This window comes from Lichenostomus cassidix, chromosome 15 (genome assembly GCF_008360975.1).
Source record: "Lichenostomus cassidix isolate B80296 chromosome 15, HeHo_3.0, whole genome shotgun sequence".
In the NCBI taxonomy this organism is placed as follows: domain Eukaryota; kingdom Metazoa; phylum Chordata; class Aves; order Passeriformes; family Meliphagidae; genus Lichenostomus; species Lichenostomus cassidix.
The window spans coordinates 11,392,920-11,410,600 of record NC_139496.1 but is presented as its reverse complement, the minus strand read 5'-3'; the positions used below and the strand labels follow the sequence as shown (position 1 = coordinate 11,410,600).

Sequence of the window (17,681 nt, the reverse complement as noted above, 5' to 3'; positions counted from 1 at the left end):
CTCTTCCTTCCTTGGTGCAGTTTGACTGCACTGGGGTTGCTGGAAATTCACTCACTGTGGAAATCATGAACCCAAAGTGCCCCAGGGTCCTGTGTTAGCTCAGAGGGAGCTGGGCAGTGCTCTGTCGTTTGGGATTCACACCCTTCCCACGTTTTGCAGTGGCTTTCCCTGGAGTGGATCCTTCATTCTGGAGGCAGAATTGCTGCCCCACAGCTGGAGCAGCCCTGCTGCAGGACCACTGTTATCCTGCAGTGCTGCTGAGTCCTTCAGGGCTGCTGTTTGCTCCCTTGCAGTGCTGCTGAGTCCTTCAGGGCTGCTGTTTGTCCCTTGCAGTGCTGCTGAGTCCTTCAGGGCTGCTGTTTGTTCCCTTGCAGTGCTGGTGAGTCCTTCAGGGCTGCTGTTTGTTCCCTTGCAGTGCTGGTGAGCCCTTATGGGCTGAACGGGACCCTGACAGGCCAATCCTACAAGATGTCTGACCCTGCAACTCGCAAGCTGATGGAGGAGTGGCAGTACTTCTACCCCATGGTGCTGAAGAAAAAGGAAGGCATGAAGGAGGAGGAAGAGCTGGGCTATGACAACGATTTCCCTGTGGCAGTCGAAGTCATTGTTGGTAAGTTTCAATATTCTGCCTGAAGGATTATTCTCCTCCTCATGATTTGGGGGGGAAAAAAAAATCTAATTAATCAGAAACAGCCATTCTAATTTTCCTATATTCTCATGTAGCTCTCTTGACACTGGAACATCTGAGTAGTTTTGTCGCCTCAAGCTTTTGTACTCCCTGTATCCCACATGCCATTATTCACTGGATTGAGCTCCTTGTTTGAGCTCTGCACTGGTTACAGAGGGCTGGATGTATATTAGCATGGAAATTCCTCAGCTCTTTGTATTTCAGATAATAAGTTTTGTCAAATTGACATTGAAAACAAGTGGAAGTAGCTGTGGTTGCTGGATATTATCAGGTGTATTTAAGACTTGTGGTTTTCCATCTCTCTGCAGGGGGTGTAAGGATGGTGTATCCTTCAGCCTTTGTTCTCATCTCCCAGAGTGACATCCCCGTGTCACAGAGCGCTGCCAGCGCTGCAGGCCACATCAGTGTGGGACAGCAGGGGCTGGGAAGCGTGAAGGATCCTGCCAGTACCTGTGGGATGCCCCTGACTCCCCCCACTTCTCCAGAGCAGGCTGTTATGGGTAAGCAGTGGGCTGGGGAGGTGGGATCAGATCCTGGTTTGTTCAGCTCCTGAGGAGTGGCTGTGGGAACAGGGGCAGGGGAGGATTTGTGGGTCTGTGGTAAAGGAAAGGCAGTGCTTTGAACACAACTTTACACAAAATGTGGTGACTTTGGTTCAGCTCCCTTTTCTGTAGGTGCATCTTTGTGCAGTGGTGCAAAGGAACACAGAAACATCTCCCCACTGGGCAACCTTCTGCTGGAACTGGGAGCTTTTCTGAACCTGCTGGGCAGTGCTTATCAAATTTCACAGAGCAGTAGAAATGCCAAAGACACAAAGGTTCTGAGAGTTTCTGTGAGACTGTGCAGCCAAATGGGGGTAAAGAATCCTTGTTATATCCTCACTGAAGTACTCCCAAGCTTAGCCTGTATGGTTAAGGTGGTTCTGTCACATCAACAGGGTCAGCCTTGGAATCACAGGCATTAAGGTTGGAAAAGATCTCTAAGATCATCAAGTCCAGCCTTTGAACCTTGATGCAAAGCCATCAAAACGTGTCTGGGTTCACTTGTCCATCATTAGAGCCTATAGATGAAGACAATCAAAATATTTAGTATTTACTGCTAATAAGTCAGAATATGAGATGTAAATTCACTTGGAATTGTGTTTTTCAAGGGAGCTGAGAGTTAAAATAAGCAAAAAGCTAATTAATAACCAACTGAAGCAAAACAATCAACATTTAAATAATCTCTATTCAAGTATTGATGCATATTTTAATGTGCTATTGTATTTTTAAATCTTTCAGAACCCTGTTAAACTTGGACAGTATCACAAGGGGGATTCTATTTTTGAATATTTATAAACTATCATCTATATAAAAGTGTTCACGTTGTCCAATCTGGCAGTCACAGCTTCTGTTTGATCTCTGCTATTGTTTGAGGGCAGTATGAATTTGTATCAGAGGGGTGCCTCTCCAGCAAACAATGAAAGGATTCTTTTGTATCAAAAACCATTTGAAAAGACCTTGGAAAAACTGGAGAAATGGACTGGAAAAACATGCCATGCAGTCCAGAATCATTAACAGGATCCATAAACTGGATTAGTCTGAGGCACAGGAATAACACTTCAGTTCTGCCCAATACTGTTTAAAATGTGGGTTTAGTGCCATGTCCAGTTTTGAGCACATAAAGGTGTGAACAAATTGGTTGGAGTCCAGGAAAGTACAGTGAGAGTGACCCTGGATTTTGCAAGCAGGACCTACAGGAAAAGATGGACAATTGAGGTGGTTTAGTCTAGAGAAGTGGAATTTGAAGGAGGAAGGGAAGAGGCTTTTCTCTGCAACCAGTATGTGGTGATTCTAAAGCAAAGCAAAATTAGGTTAAACAGGAGGAAAAACTTGCTCTGAGGAAGGATATTGAAATGTTAGAATAAATTGGCTGTTGGGAAGCTACAGAAGTTCCATTAGCAGAGGGGGAATGGATTTTGGGTGACTTGGTGGGAGCATTTTGTATGTTTGTTTTTAAGACACGAGTTAGTTAAATATGTTGATCCAGCTTTAAAGCAGGGACTGGACTAGATGATCTCTTCAGTTCCTTTTTAATCATACTGTGATTAAAGTCATGGTTTATGTGTCTGAAGTATGTAACAAAACACATTGTTCCTGGAACTGGGGAAGGGCATTTTTCACCACTGGAACCAGTCTGGAGCACAGGGCTCTTGCATTGGCCTCTGGTGAGAGGCTGCTGTGCCCTCCACTCATCACACTGCCTGACATAGGTACCTGTGTGTGTTCAGGACTGTGTCAGGGATGTTCATGGATAAAAATCAGTGTCAGTGGATGAGAACAAAGTGGTTTTGCCTGCTGAGCAGTTGTGTCTCCTGTTCTGCTGTGTGTTGCTGTACTGCATAGTATAAAATATTACATAATTATAGACAGCAGTGATTAGTGCACGCCAATGTAACTTGGAAGCCCTGGTAGCTCCTTGGTTACCCTCTCATGCCTCCTGTCCTTCCCTTGCCATCAGACTTCTCCTTGTTTTCCTCCTGCTGTGGACACATGTGCTGTCTCTGTGTGCACGTGATGTTTGTACACACCCATTCCTCCTGCCCTTCGCCAAACGAGGACACGTTTGCCAGTTCTGAAGTTTGACCTGGTTTTTTCTAATCATCTGTCCAGTTCCACTCTTGGAGAACATTTGAAAGCCAGTGAAATACATGGTTAGAGGCACAAACCTCAGTATGTCCAGGGATTTATGGGTTTGACTTTACAAAAAGATAATTGGGGAAAATCTAACTGCAGAAAGAAATATATAACGTGGCGAATCAGAGAAGATGCAGGGTTAGGCAGCTTGTGCACCAGTTCAGAAGTTGTGTTTTGCAAGTCACCTGCTGGCAAGCAGCAGGATTGCCCTGAGCTGCAGGGATGTGCAGCACTGAGCCCCTTCAGCACTCCACTTGAGGCTGCTTGCATTGCGTCAGGCAGGAGGACGGAGCGTTCTGTACCCTGGGGTGACCTTGTGGAAATGCAGCACATCCTTCCTGGCTGGTGCAGCCCAGAGCAGCGACTCCTTGCCCAGACCTCACGGACCCAAAGCTCCCTCTGCTGCTGCAGCTCGGGCTTGGCAGGGTGGCTGTGCTGGAGTTCAGCTAAACACAAACACATTGCAGGGCAGAAAAAGGAACATCTGCTCCTACAATAGCTGCTAAAGGCTTCTGCATCACAGGAAGGAATGAAGTGCACAGTTTTCAGGCTCTCAAACATGTTGAAGTAATATCTTCATTTGTTATCTCTTTGATAGTCATACAGAAAATACATACTGAGAATATCATATGCTATGTTAATAGTGTATCTTGTGGTGATAAGCTGTTGGAAATTTCTGTAGGAGTGTAGATCACAACTGGAAAATCCCACCAAAGCTGGGTTTGATTCTGGTCTTTTAATTCAAGCATATTATAAAGAAATGACACAGAATCCCAGAGTGATTTGGGTTGGAAGGGACCTTGAAGTTAAACTCGTTCCACCCCTGCCATGGCAGGGACACCTTCCACTATCCCAGGCTGCTCCAAGCCCTGTCCAGCCTGGCCTTGGACTCTTCCAGGGATCCAGGGGCAGCCACAGCCACAGCCACTTCTTGGGGAAGTTCATCTCAGCCCCTCCCCACCCTCCCAGGGAACAATTCCTTCCCAATATCCCATCCATCCCTGCCCTCTGGCAGTGGGAAGCCATTCCCTGTGTCCTGTCCCTCCATCCCTTGTCCCCAGTCCCTCTCCAGCTCTCCTGGAGCCCCTTTAGGCACTGGAAGGGCTCTGAGGTGTCCCTGGAGCTTCTCTTCTCCAGGCTGAGCACCCCCAGCTCTCCCAGCACTGTGTCTAGAAAAGCATCACAGGATCCACTCATTTCCTCAGTGAGGCTTCATATTGAGTATAAAGAACTAATCCTTGCTCTGAAATAGTCTACATAAATTATTAGTTTTCTTAATAGATGCTTTTAGAACTATCCATATTACAGTAAATTTTGTCTTTAAAACAACTCACCAAAGACTATATAAATTCAAGTTTAACATGTAGGATAATTGTGAAAAAGCTCAGTCTGCATTATTTCTTAGTGATTCAATCCAGGGCTGTAGGGGGCTATCTAAAGTACCTCTATTTATTAGGGAGTATATTTTATATATCTATCTATATATAGAGTGAGATATAAATACACAGAGTGCATCACATCAGGTGAGGTGCAGAATGTGCTCAACTCTATTGACCATGTCTGTGGTGCAACCAGTGCCATCTTTGTTACCTCAGAGGAAGTGTTGCTTTGAACTGTTTTGTAAGGATGCTCTGAGCATTCCCCAGTGAATGTGAACATCTGTGTAGTCAGCAGCAGCTAAGAGACTTCCAGGAAAACATATCAAGTGTGAATGTGAAGAGCAGCTCTGACATAAATGCTTAATTTCTCTTGCAGGAGAAAGTGGCTGCTCTCAGAGCAGCATCAGCCACCCAGCTGTGCAGGAGGGGACAGTCAGTGTCCACAGTCCAAAGAAATCCAGCAAGATTACTCCAAAATTTCACAACCGTATGGTTCACCGTGTGTGGAAGGAATGCATCCTCAACAGGGCACAGTCCAAGTATGGCAGCAGTCCTCATGCTTTTGCTTATTTATAACACAAAATGTGCAGTTAAAATTGTCATACTTTTGCCTTAATGATATTCATTAGATGATTCATTTGCCACTAATGATGCCAAACAGCATTTTCAAAGAAAATATTGTATTGTCACAGAAACTTTGTCCCTGTGTTCAGCTGAGAACTCCTGACACTTCCTGTTGCATTTGCAGTTGTGTACCCTAATGGAGGCAGTCCTTGAGGCCACACATCCATAGGATGTGCCTTCAGCTGGGTGCTCTTGGATTTAGTGATTGCAGTTTCCATCTCCAGTTGTAGTTTCTACACTGAGAGCTGGGTGACTGCAGAACAGATTGTATATATTTGATATTTAGGGCTCTAAAGGTAATATCTGTAAAAGGTTACATGAGTTGGACTAAAATTTCAATTGACAAGGGTATGTAAATTGATGTTAGCATCACAGACCTTTAGTACTGGAGATTTAAAGTATATAATAGCATGGTGAGCCCTGGAATCTTTATTTTTTCCTATTTCCATGCAATTCCCTCATTGAGTATGTCTCTAATTTCCCAAATCAATTTAAATGGCTTTCCCCTTGCTTCTTGTGCTCTGACTCCAGACAGAGTTATCTGATGCAGAGCTGGGAACTGCTTCCTACATAAATCAAACTGTAAATGTAAGGAGTAGCACAGGGATCTGCTGTCTATTTCAAAGGTCAAGCAGAAGGAAGGAATTTATCTGGGGGGAACATATGTGAATTTATTCATGTACGTATTTAAAATTTTGTTTTACTAAAGGTGATGATTCCTAAAATAATTTTCTCTTCTTCAGGAGGAATCAGATCACAGCTGCAAATTTGGAAGAGGAAGTTCCTAACAATAGTGTTTCATGGGATTTTGTGGATCCAGTCCAAAGAGTCAGTTGTTCTTGTTCCAGGTGAGCTTTGAAGAGAATACACATTTGTCATATTGGGAGAGCCCTGTTTAATTCAGACAGAGGTACACTTCCACGAGGGAGTTCTGCTTTAGGTGAGACAAGAGGAAATTGTAATATCAAACCTGATATGGGGATGAATCTGCATCTCAGCCCATTGTCACTTGCAGGAGTTAATCCAAGTGGGAGAATGATGGTGTTGGAGCCAGGATCACTCCAACAGCTCCCATTCATAATGAACTCATCCTGCAGCTTTCTGGAGCTGTAACCTGTGGTTAAGTGGTACAGGCTTGTGGTGAAGAGGGGCAGGATCTGCCTAAGTTTGTGAGCATCCTGATATTTGGAGAAAGAGGGAAAACTTCCCTACAAATCACTTCACATGCCTCTGGTCAATCTGCCATGGCACCAAAACCCACCCAGGAGAATATTAAACCTTTGTAGCATGGTCACCCACTCTCAGCTGACTAGAAAGAATTCACAGCTCACTCACACGAACACTTTGGGGGTTATTAAATGATCTGTCATCTTTGATGGGGGCTGAGAATTCCAGAACTCCTCACTTAGGAAAGGCAAACCATCCCCACCAATTCTGCTTGACCATTCTTACAATTATCAGAGAGACGTTACAGGGCTAGAAAAAAGCCAGTTTCCAGTGAAATAGTCCTGTGAAAGCACTTCTTAATTCCCAAGGTCACTATCTACTTATGAAATAGGTGACAAAAGCATCTTTACCAGAAGAAGTTATTCCTTAAGCATGCAGTTGTTCTTTGTGTAGTCAGAGGAAGAGATGAAGGGATTGTGCATCCTACAAGGGTGGAATGTTCAACCTGGAGACTCCCTGCTCTGTCCCAAGTGAGAGGTTGATTTCTGCAGCTCTTCATCCCTGATTATACACGTTGTTTGTACTTATCTACTCAAGAATGTGGAACTGATAAATGTTTTGTCAGAATGCCATGTGTTTCCTGTGGAAAACTGAGGTGCAGCTTTGCCTGGAAAGCATGGGGAATCAATAGTGGGGAGTGGCAGCCTGATTATATGGATAGGTGCAGCTATCCAAAAAATCCATGCAATTTCACACTGTCTGTTCATCCCTCCAGTGATAACTGCATCATGCTGGAGTTGGTAAACACAGCAGCTGGGAAATGGAAACATTATCCTTAAAATGCAGGCAATGCCTGATTTCAAACAGCAATAAATACTTTCTATGTAGCTGCAGAACCTCAGCAGCTACTGTCACCTAGAAATTGTTTTAGTCAGTTCTGTGCCCATTCCATGTACACGATAAATGTCAGGATATGATCTTAGATCTGGAGTCTCAAAGGGCTGTCTGGGACTCAGCATCAAATCCAGTCTCCTGCAGACTCAGCTTGGTGTGTGAGGAGCAGAATGTCTGAAATAATTCTCTGCAGTCAGTTAAAATCCGGTGAATGATGGAGAATTAAGGCAATGAAATGTTACAAGAACATGCTTAAGGCAAATCTCCAGTTACCAGGGCATTAGCTCCACATTAGGGTGATTGCAGCCACAGACCATCTGCTGCTGCAGGGAATCTGCATTGTGTCCTGGGAACAGCAAAGCCCCACGGAGAGATGGGATAACCCCACACAGCTTCCAGGGAAAAGGGGCAGCAAGCACAAGATGTTGTGTTTGCACCCTCAGAGCTAGCTGTCTCCAATCTAGTCCAGTTCACTTGTGATCGTGGAGTTTATCTTTGTAAGTGAAAAGCACGTTAGATGTTTTGAAATGGGTTTTTGTTGTCCTATTGTTGTTCATAAAATAGGGATGGAATGATTCATTTTGAAATGGTGTTTATTTTTAAACGGGTTTCAATGGTGAGCACAACACATCTTTCAATTTCTATTTAGCTTAATAAAATCAAATAAACAGCTAAACAAAAACTCCCTGAAAAGCACAAAAGACCAATAAAAGTATGGGCAGAGTTATGACTCTGCTGTCACATCCTTGGGAACCATCACCAGTATGATGAAAATACTGTTTTAGCAGTACTTGAAACACTGAGATTCAATCCTGTGCTTGCCTGTCTCAAAGATACTGTATACAAATTGGAAAAAGCCATATGAAGGCAGTAATGAGATTGTATTATTTTGTTTTGAATATTTTGAAACCTTTATATAAACTTCCTCCATCCAGCAGAAGTTATTAGTCTGTTAAAAGGCTGGAAGCAGGGCAGAGGTTTCTCAGCGCTGCTCTGTGGGTTCGGCTCTCCCCGCGGTCAGCACTGCCCTGCCCCAGCACTGATCTTTGCTCTCCCTCGCAGGCACAAGGTGTTTAAGCAGCGCTGTGCCGGTGCCTCGGGCCGGCCGCCCTCGCTCAGCCAGCCCGCCTTCGGCGTGGGGACAGCGGCGGCCTCGGCACTGCCCCCTCCTGCCTCCTCAAAGCACAAAACCACCGAGCGGCAGGACAAGGCAGAGAAAGTGCAGAAAAGGCCCCTGATGCCGTTCCACCATCGGCCCTCGGTGACCGAAGAGCTATGCATGGAGCAGGAGGCGGCGGGGCAGAAGCTGGGGCTGGCCGGGATGGAGTCCTCCTTGGAAGTCCCCAGCTCCAGGAAATACGAGAAGCCTCTCTCGCTACCTGCTAGAAATCCAAGCAAGCAGATTAATATGAATCCTATGGATTCACCCCATTCCCCCACCTCCCCTCTGCCTCCCACGCTGAGCCCCCAGCCCAGAGGTCAGGAGGCAGAGAGCCTGGACCCTCCTTCCGTTCCTGTGAACCCAGCACTCTACGGCAGCGCGCTGGAGCTGCAGCCACTGCCCAGCCTCGATGACAGGACAGTCCTGGTGGGACAGAGGTTACCTCTGATGGCAGAGGTCAGCGAGACAGCCTTGTACTGTGGCATCACTCAGAGCAACGAGGCCGTGGACGTGTGGAGGACCTACAGTGTCCCTTCGAGCAACGACCCCGAGTTCCGACCGCCGGAGCTGCCGTGTGAGAGGTGGGATGGCAAGATGGAGATAAACCCCGACAGCACTGCACTGAAAAGGTGAGGGAGCACACTGAGCAGGGGGCCTTGCTGGGTTTTAATCAACTTTTCACCTGAAAAAGGCCAAGGCTTCACTGCACCATCACAGATGCTGGAGAGAGCACCAAATACTTGCATAGAAACTATTGCAGGATGCCTTTTCCTCATCTGGCTTTCTATTGGACATTATAAGAACTGATCAAGCTCTTTGTAACCTGTTTTTATATTTTATGCTAGCCTAAAAATTACTCCAGCATTCTGACAAAATGCACCAGAGAGAGTGGTTAATGAAAATGCTTAAGCAAAAATTAACTGAGGAAGAGTTTTTGAGTTAAAAGAATATTGGGTTTGGTAATTGCGATGGGGTTTGCTAGGCTGGAAAGCTTTCAGTCTGAAAAATACAACCTGGGAAGTCTGGACTTCCAAGTGTTTTCATTTATATAGTGATAAAATTGATTCTTCTTTCATGTCCCAAAGTAGGTCTTAATATAGTAAGCTATTTAGTACTAAATGTAGCCAAATACACCCTTTATTTGAAGAAAAAAACTTATTTCTCCTTGATCAAGGGGGATGGAGTGAGCCATGGGCTGTATTTGTGTAACAGCTACAGATCATGCTGGTTTTGTTTCATGGTGGCTTTGTTTGCTTGTTTACTTTCACCTCCAGGCTCTTAGCACAACCTAATAAACGGTTTAAAATTTTGGAAGAGCAGAAACCAGTGCAGACCCTGAACTATCTCGACCCCTTGCCTCTACTGCAACCCCCTGGAGAAGGATGGGGAGACACCAGTGATCCTTACACCTTCGAAGATGGAGATATCAAGTACAGCTTCACTGTCAATAAAAAATGCAAACTTGGGGCTGAGAAAGATCCTTTGAAAAAGAACAAGGTGAGGTGGAAATCCAAAGTCATTGGCATGAATGTTCTTGTGAGATTTATCCTGTAGCAGAGTGTTTGCTCTGCAGCTCTCTGGAAGACACAAGCCTGTTCCACACAACAAAATCAGACATATATATATATATATATTTGTATATATATATATAATTTATTTATTTTATATCATCACCTGCATGATGTTCCTTCTGTATCTTACCCTTTATGGAGCTGTTTCAGTGTCTGGCTGTGCAAACAAAGATTCTAAAAGATGTTTTTTTCCTGGAGAATTTGAGGTGGTTAATTTCCTGAGCTGACTGTCAGAGCTGAATGATGTCCATAGAATATTTTGTAAATCTTGCATTTAACTCAGACCCCTGAGTTTGGCTGGACATAGGAAAGCATTTTTTCATACATAGTTTAAATTCATATCCATTAAAAACTCTGCTTTTTTTGTGCAGTCAGAAGATGGGATTGGTACCAAGGAAATTCCCCCAACAGGCCATTCCACACCAGTTCCTGATGGAAAAGATGCCATGTCCATTTTCAGTTCTGCTCCTAAGGCTGGTGAGTGAAAGCTCTTTGATTTGCTCTGCAAAGCAAAATTACCCATATGCCATAACATCTGGGAGGAAAAATCACATCTGAACTTTTGTCTGTAACATCATAACTACAGACAGCTCCCAAAGTGGAAAAAAATTTATTTTCCTTGTCCTTTTTATAAAAACAATTACATACTCCTTATAATATTAAATGAGCAGCAGCTCCTTCATTGTTTCCCGACTGACCCTTGGTGGTTGCTGAGCAGCCTGCAAGGCTCCAGCAGAGCAGAGGGGCCTGAGTGTTGCTGGCAAAAGGTGATGTTGTGTTTTTCATTTGCTCCTTGGCTGTGACAGACTCCCGGCAGGACGGCGCTGCCGCCAGGGCTGGCTCGGGCAGCCTCACCCAGGTCACTGACCTGGCGCCATCCCTGCACGACCTCGACAACATCTTCGACAACTCCGATGAGGATGAGCTGGGGGTGAGTCTGTGGGGATGAGCACCCTGTAGGCCAAACCCAGCAATCCTAGTGGCAATGGTTGTCCCTGATAGATGGAACACAGTTTCCAGGGAGGCAGGCTTGGATTTTGGTTAGGAAGGATTGCTGGCAAAGAGAGAGATCCTTCAGGAGATCCATCCTGCATGCACAGGCTGTAAGGAGCTTCCACAGGGAAAGCCACCCAGTTTATAAATCCATTATATCTAGTTCTGTGTCCTTAACTTCTGCCAGAATATCGTGTTTGAGAATTACTGTGGAAAACATCCAAGTTTTAACAATTGGTGATTGGATCTTTTACCTTGCCTGAGAACCTGCCCAAAGAAAAATAAATTCAACCTTACAGCATGTTCCCTCATATTCCTCCAAGCACTTCATTTCAGTGCAAAGAGAAATAGTTGCTGCGTGTCAGGAAATACAAAAGGAAATGCAGATTTATATCAATTATGAGGGGGGAAAAATTGCCAGGAGAGGCAAAGCTTTGAATAGTCACTATGTTTAAGCACAACCTAATGCAGCCATAATGATACAGAAGATGATCCTACAGTGACTGTTTGTAGATAACAGTGTTTAAAATGTCTGGTTCTTGGCAGGACAAGTGCACCAATTTCCTTTCTGTGGTTCCACACAAACTGCACCTCAGATGCCACAGTTAATATGCAAATCCACCAGAGGACTACTCCGTCAAAATAAAAAATTGCTTTCTTCTCTGAAGTTGGCCTGGATAACCCTAATGTTTTTCCTGTCTCAACACTTGAATGTGTTTGGCTTAGGGTCATATTCCCATTATTATTTTGGAGTAATCCAAACATGGAAACAAGCGGGCTTGTGATAACATTTTGAATATATTTGTGTGTGTACAGAAATACAGGAGCATATGGTTATATGTATGTATCAATATATGATGGCTGTATAGACAGGCAAATATTTCAGAGGCTTTCTTTTTGTTTTAGTGCTGAAAGGGGGACAAAATGCAGACTCCTTGTGGGGAGTGGGTGGGAGGGTAGAAAAGCAGAGATTTTCCCTGCTGTGCAGTGGCCCCAGCAGGTGTCAGGCTGTGCTCTAACTGCAGGGTTGGTGTTTTGCAGGCTGTGTCGCCAGCCCTGCGCTCCAAGCTGCCGGCTGCAGGCTCCGAGGAGCGGCCGCTGGGCAAGGACGGCCGGACTGCAGTGCCCTACCCTCCCAGTGAGTAACCAGCTGGGCTGCTCTGGCACAGCTCACCTCTGTCACACACACAGCCTTGCTGCACTGCCTCTGGGCTCTCAGGGGGTGCACCTGGGGCTGCAATCACCGGGTTTTAATGAGGGCAGTGGTGTTACACACATGGGTTTTTAATGAACCTACTGAGATTTGAGGTGCTCTTCTATCAGCATTGTTGTCTTAGACTGGAGGTATGGGAGGGGTTTGTTACAAATCTTCCTTTAGAAGCTCTCTTCTCTCATCTCAGCTCACTGTTAGGCACCTACACCATTATTACCACATCCCTCTTTAAGTATAGATCCTTCTACTTAATGAAATCAAAGAATTTAAAACCTTGGCTTACTAATTGGCCATTATGGTGCAACCTGTCTTGGTTGAAATTGTGTGAAATGCAGATTGAAAAAATAGGGGTTTTTTTGTAAGGACTATGCCAACAACTGTTGGCAATGATAAGTTGCACTCTGAGATTCAGGAGCTTTCCTGACAGGAGGGTGCAGCCAGAGGGGGTCAGGATAAGACAAAAGGAAATGGCCTCAAGCTGTGGCAGGGGAGGGTCAGGTTGGATATTGGGAGAATTCCTTCCTGGAAAGGACTGTCCAGCCCTGGCACAGCTGCCCAGGGCAGTGCTGGAGTCCCCATCCCTGGAGGGATTAGCCTTGGCAGTGCTGGGAATGGTTGGACTTGATGATCTCAGAGGGCTTTTCCAGCCTGAACAATTCCCTGATTCTATTGGTGTAGGTGGCATTTCTCTTGAGATGAAGGAGAAATGTGTCTGTGTTTGTGGGAGAGGAGGAAGGTGAGAATTTTTGGTATAATAGTAACGAATCAAATTACAAATTACTTAGTGGTGAGAAGGAAGAGTGTTTGATTTTTGTGGCCACTATAAGCAGAAATCCAATCTCTCTGCAAATCATTCTTTAATGCCTTCTCATTAACTTCAGCTGGTAATGAGAACAAATTGAGGTGAAGAAAAAAACCAGTCTGAAGGAGATGAGTCAGAGTTTTATGGACCCATAAAAGCTGTGCTGATTTACTCAAATGTAGAAGTCTGAAGTATACAGAGATTGGATTCTGACAGGTTTAGTTGATCCATAGCTTTTTAAAATATGCAAAGCTTTTTCAAGCATGACACACATGAAAATGAATGATGATAGTTGCCTGTTGCTGTAGGGTTGGGGGATTTTTTGTAATTAAACTTTTTTATGAATCTGCACTGCAGAATTTTGCTAAGTGGAGTGAGCTGGAGGTGAGAAAATGATGTAGTGTGAAGTTAAACAGATACACTCCACTTGTAGCCGTGGCCTTGCCACCAGCTGTCGAGGCAGAGCAGTGTCTGTGGGGAGCTGAAGTGCCTTGTACAGCATCATCAATTCCTGCTGGCCACCCTTCATTATCACCTTCCTCCTGTCCCTCTCCAGTGCCTAAAGCACCTCTCTCTGCTGGGAAACAGAGGGAGCCAGTCCAGCTGCCAGCCTGAACATTGTATTTCAGACTAATGTTGGTGGAAAAGAGTTTCTTCCATTCAGCTGAACCTGTTGCCAGTACTGATTTATCCTTTATCAGGACGAGACTAAAGTAATTTAAATTCAATACCAAGAGAGTGGGGAAAAAAGAATATGGACAGAGTGGGAATAATTCATAGCCTATTGTTTACTCTGCTGCTCCAGACTGTGAAGGACTTTGGGCTCAGTTTGGACAGTTATTGCCAAAAGAACTGTGTTTTGAGAGGAGTTCCCCTGTTTGAGTGGTTTCCCCTTGTCTGAAGGGTTCTGTAGCCTGGCTGTGTCATCTCTGAGCACAAAAGCACCAAATGCAGGGTTGGCTCTGTTAAGGCAGAGTGGAGACATCCTGAGGCTGCAGCATCCTACAGGAATGTGCTGTTAGTGGAGGTATTCATAGTCCATATTTAATTCTAATCCCATCATTTATTTCTGCCTTTTTTGTTAGTTTTTAGCCACATCATTTTTTCTTACCCATTTGGATTTCCAGAACACAATGTTTACCATCTGTGTGGATTTATGAATTTTCCATAATCTTTAGGCTGCAAATATGATTGAATACAAGTGTATCCTTGTGTCCTATCAGCTTGGGTATGGAAATGGGATTGGCCATTGAGTCTATTAGGACAAGTATCTAAGATGAGACACTTTTGGGAATTCATCCTTCTCTAATTACAGTGGTTCACCAGTGATGGTTTTGTCCAGAGAGAATCTGTCCTAATTCCAGTCAGGAAAACAGAGCATTTCTGCTGAATTTGACACAAAATAGATATGGAAGCTGTAGCTGGAAGGAAACAGGATGGAGCTGGGGAGAACATGCAAGACTTTGTGTGATTTATGTCTGATTGCATTACACTGTATAGAACATCTCTGTTGGGGTTGGTTGTTTTGCTTAAAGAAGAAAAATAGACAGTGGATGATTCCATTTTGCTCATTTCCTGAGAAGTCATTTAGGGATTTTCCCAGCTTAATGTCTTATGATGCAAAATGACAATTTTGTGGCTTCTCTGGCATTGGAGCTTTGGGATGTGTGATAGTCTGTCACTGGGCAGAACTGCCCATGTTTGTGGCAGGAGCTGTGTTGCCATGGACCAAACGAGGCTGCAGTGACTGAATGGAGAAATCCAATCCAGCTCAGGGCACATGAATTCCAAAGGCTTCCTGGTTTAGGGCTCAGTGTCAGCTCTGGAAAAGGGAAGAAACTCCTCTCTGACTCCTTGGAAACAGTCACTGATGGCATTAATGTCAATTCACCTCTCCAGTTATGAAGGATTTATCAGTTGCTGGCAAATTGTACATTTGTTTGTCCATCTACCAGGTTGTTGTTTCTGCTGAACAATAATCTTGCAGAGTATCCCTGGGAATTTTGGGTGTTTATCCCTAGTATTCAACTTTTGGTCTAGATTTACAATGCTGTCAGAACCCCAGTAAGTGTGGAGAAGCTTTGCTAGTTTTTGACTGATGAAATAAGAGCTAGCATTGAGTTGTTCTCTCGTGTTTTATTGAATTTCCTTGAGAATTTGTATTTTGATGATTAACTGTGTTATTTCATCCTCTTCAGCTGTGGCAGATCTCCAAAGGATGTTCCCAACACCACCTTCTTTAGAACAACACCCTGCTTTCTCACCGGTCATGAGTTACAAAGACGGGATAAGTTCAGAGACTGTGACTGCCTTGGGAATGATGGAGAGCCCTATGGTCAGCATGGTTCCAACACAGCTGGCTGACTTTAAGATGGAGGTGGAAGATGGATTAGGTAGCCCAAAACCTGAGGAAATCAAGGTAACGTGCCAGAAATGTGGGATTTTCACAAACCCATCTGTGCACATTGTGATTTTTATAAACAAGTCTCATGTAGTGTGTGTAGCGGAATAGCAAATGTGAGCTGGAGCCATGTAAAGAACATGTCAGGCTGAAGCTAGAAAAATACTCTTCTCTAGTAAAAGAGCTTTTTAATTGTTTCCCTGATTTTAACTCTAGGTAATTTTCTTCTTGTAATTTTATGTTGGTAATGATTCTGGGTGTTCTCAGGAAACAAACAATATTGTCTGTGAAATGAGCCCTGTGCTGGACAGAAAGAATGGACTTGTATGAGGAAGTACCACACTTGTGGCTGAGTAGCTGTTAGTTAAATGATGTATTTCTTCAGATAATTTCTCTGTGGCACCTTTGCTGTGCCCCACCCCTGCTGCCAGGTGGGCACACAGTGGGATAAAGTGCATGTACAAAGGCTGCCTTTTTCTCTCTGAAATGTTCCTCTTTTGGTTAGGGTTGAAACTCTCTGAGAAATCTCAGGGGTTGAACTTGCTGAAGGTTTTTGAGTGGGAGCAGATTTCAGGGCATCATTGACACCAAAGATATTTTAATCTCCCTCAAAACCATTATAGGAATATTAAAATATTTATTTTAATTCTGCCTGAGAAAACTTCCAACAGCACAGTTGACTGGCTTCTGAGTGTGTCACACCTGCTCATCCACACCAGTGGGGGAAACAGACACTAAACCCACTGCTGATCATTCTAGAACGTGGAAGGAGATTCCTTGTGCTGAGCATTCAGCAGCTGCAGATAGTGATCCCCACATTCCTCATCCCTCAGTGCTTGACAAGGTGCAAGGGAAAATGCAAAGCTCTAATGAGATGTTAAATTCTGAGACTGCTGTTACTGTTCTCATGCTGATTTTCACTCTGCAGTAGTGCCTCAGAAAGAATAGTTCTGTTCTCCTGAAAGACCTGGAATAGCTCTAGAAATTCTAGCTGAAGTTCTCATCATCACTCTCTGCAAGCAAACATGACAGTCACTGAGAGCCCTGCTGGGCTGAACTTCATTGATAGTTCATACTATGTTTGCTGGATTGTTTAGATATTTGTATTTAATACTCTATTTAATGATTTGCATGTGCACAGTGTGCAGTTATTGCTAAAGTGATAGGAACTCCCACAGAGGGGATTATGGAGAGAGGCTGCCTCAAGGCACCTCAGGGTTCCTCACACTGTGACTCAGCCTCTCCCCATTGTCAGATCAGAAGTCTTGCAAAGATCAATCTTTTAAATGCCTAAATGAGGTACTAAAAGTTAGGTAGTGTGAAAATTTCATAGTGCACTACTCATGTTTCAGGAACAGCTTGTCTGAAATGAGCCTGATCCAATTGTGACACCTCCTGCTATAAAGTTGTGCAGCACCTCAGGATAACAGGGAGCTTCAGCTGAGTTTCCTTGAAGGAACTGCTCAAGAGTGCTTTGTAGAATGAATAAATACAGTTAATTTTGGGGGGGGAAAGTAGTTGTAGAGGGTTTGAACAGTACAATAGGTTTGTGTTTTATTATAGGTTTGTAATTTATTATTAAAAATAAATATCTAAAGAGCGACCTGACTGCACTGTTGTAACCAAGGCCACTTGGATGTTACAGGATTTTTCATATGTGCACAAAGTTCCATCATTTCAACCTTTTGTGGGCTCCTCCCTGTTTGCTCCGCTGAAGATCCTGCCCAGCCAGTGCCTCCTACCTCTGAAGATTCCAGATGCCTGCATCTTTAGGCCTTCTTGGGCTGTTCCTCCGAAAATTGAACAACTTCCATTGCCACCTGCAGCCACTTTCATCAGAGATGGCTACAAGTGAGTACAGCCTTGGAGGAAATGGGTTTGTCAAGCCCATGCCCAAAGCTGGGTAAATAAAATGGTTGTTTATATTAACAGTGCTTTAACCTGCACATGTATTTGAAACCTTTTAGGTTTGTCATTGACTGAGCTCAAACCAGTTCTGATAGCAGGAACATGTGGTTTAGCCCCAGCTTTGGCAGTCAGGGGTGTTACAGTGTGTGTCCACTCTCAGTGCTTTTAAAAGAGCAGGAACATGCAGTACCTGAATTAATGGCA

The 17,681-nt window shown here is 44.3% G+C and overlaps 1 protein-coding gene across 2 annotated transcripts in view; it reads left to right on the top strand.

Annotated features, from left to right (window-relative positions):
- The window catches only part of MED13L (mediator complex subunit 13L), a 166,199-nt gene that overhangs the window by 123,599 nt on the left and 24,919 nt on the right, over nucleotides 1-17,681 (top strand). For both annotated transcript variants that reach the window (XM_085076156.1, XM_085076157.1), the window contains 11 exons: nucleotides 416-610; nucleotides 997-1,188; nucleotides 5,119-5,281; nucleotides 6,110-6,214; nucleotides 8,490-9,218; nucleotides 9,864-10,086; nucleotides 10,532-10,637; nucleotides 10,967-11,091; nucleotides 12,195-12,291; nucleotides 15,367-15,587; nucleotides 17,215-17,420. In XM_085076156.1, coding sequence (XP_084932282.1) covers nucleotides 416-610; nucleotides 997-1,188; nucleotides 5,119-5,281; nucleotides 6,110-6,214; nucleotides 8,490-9,218; nucleotides 9,864-10,086; nucleotides 10,532-10,637; nucleotides 10,967-11,091; nucleotides 12,195-12,291; nucleotides 15,367-15,587; nucleotides 17,215-17,420 — 2,362 coding nt within the window. The remainder of the gene's footprint in view (nucleotides 1-415; nucleotides 611-996; nucleotides 1,189-5,118; nucleotides 5,282-6,109; nucleotides 6,215-8,489; nucleotides 9,219-9,863; nucleotides 10,087-10,531; nucleotides 10,638-10,966; nucleotides 11,092-12,194; nucleotides 12,292-15,366; nucleotides 15,588-17,214; nucleotides 17,421-17,681) is intronic.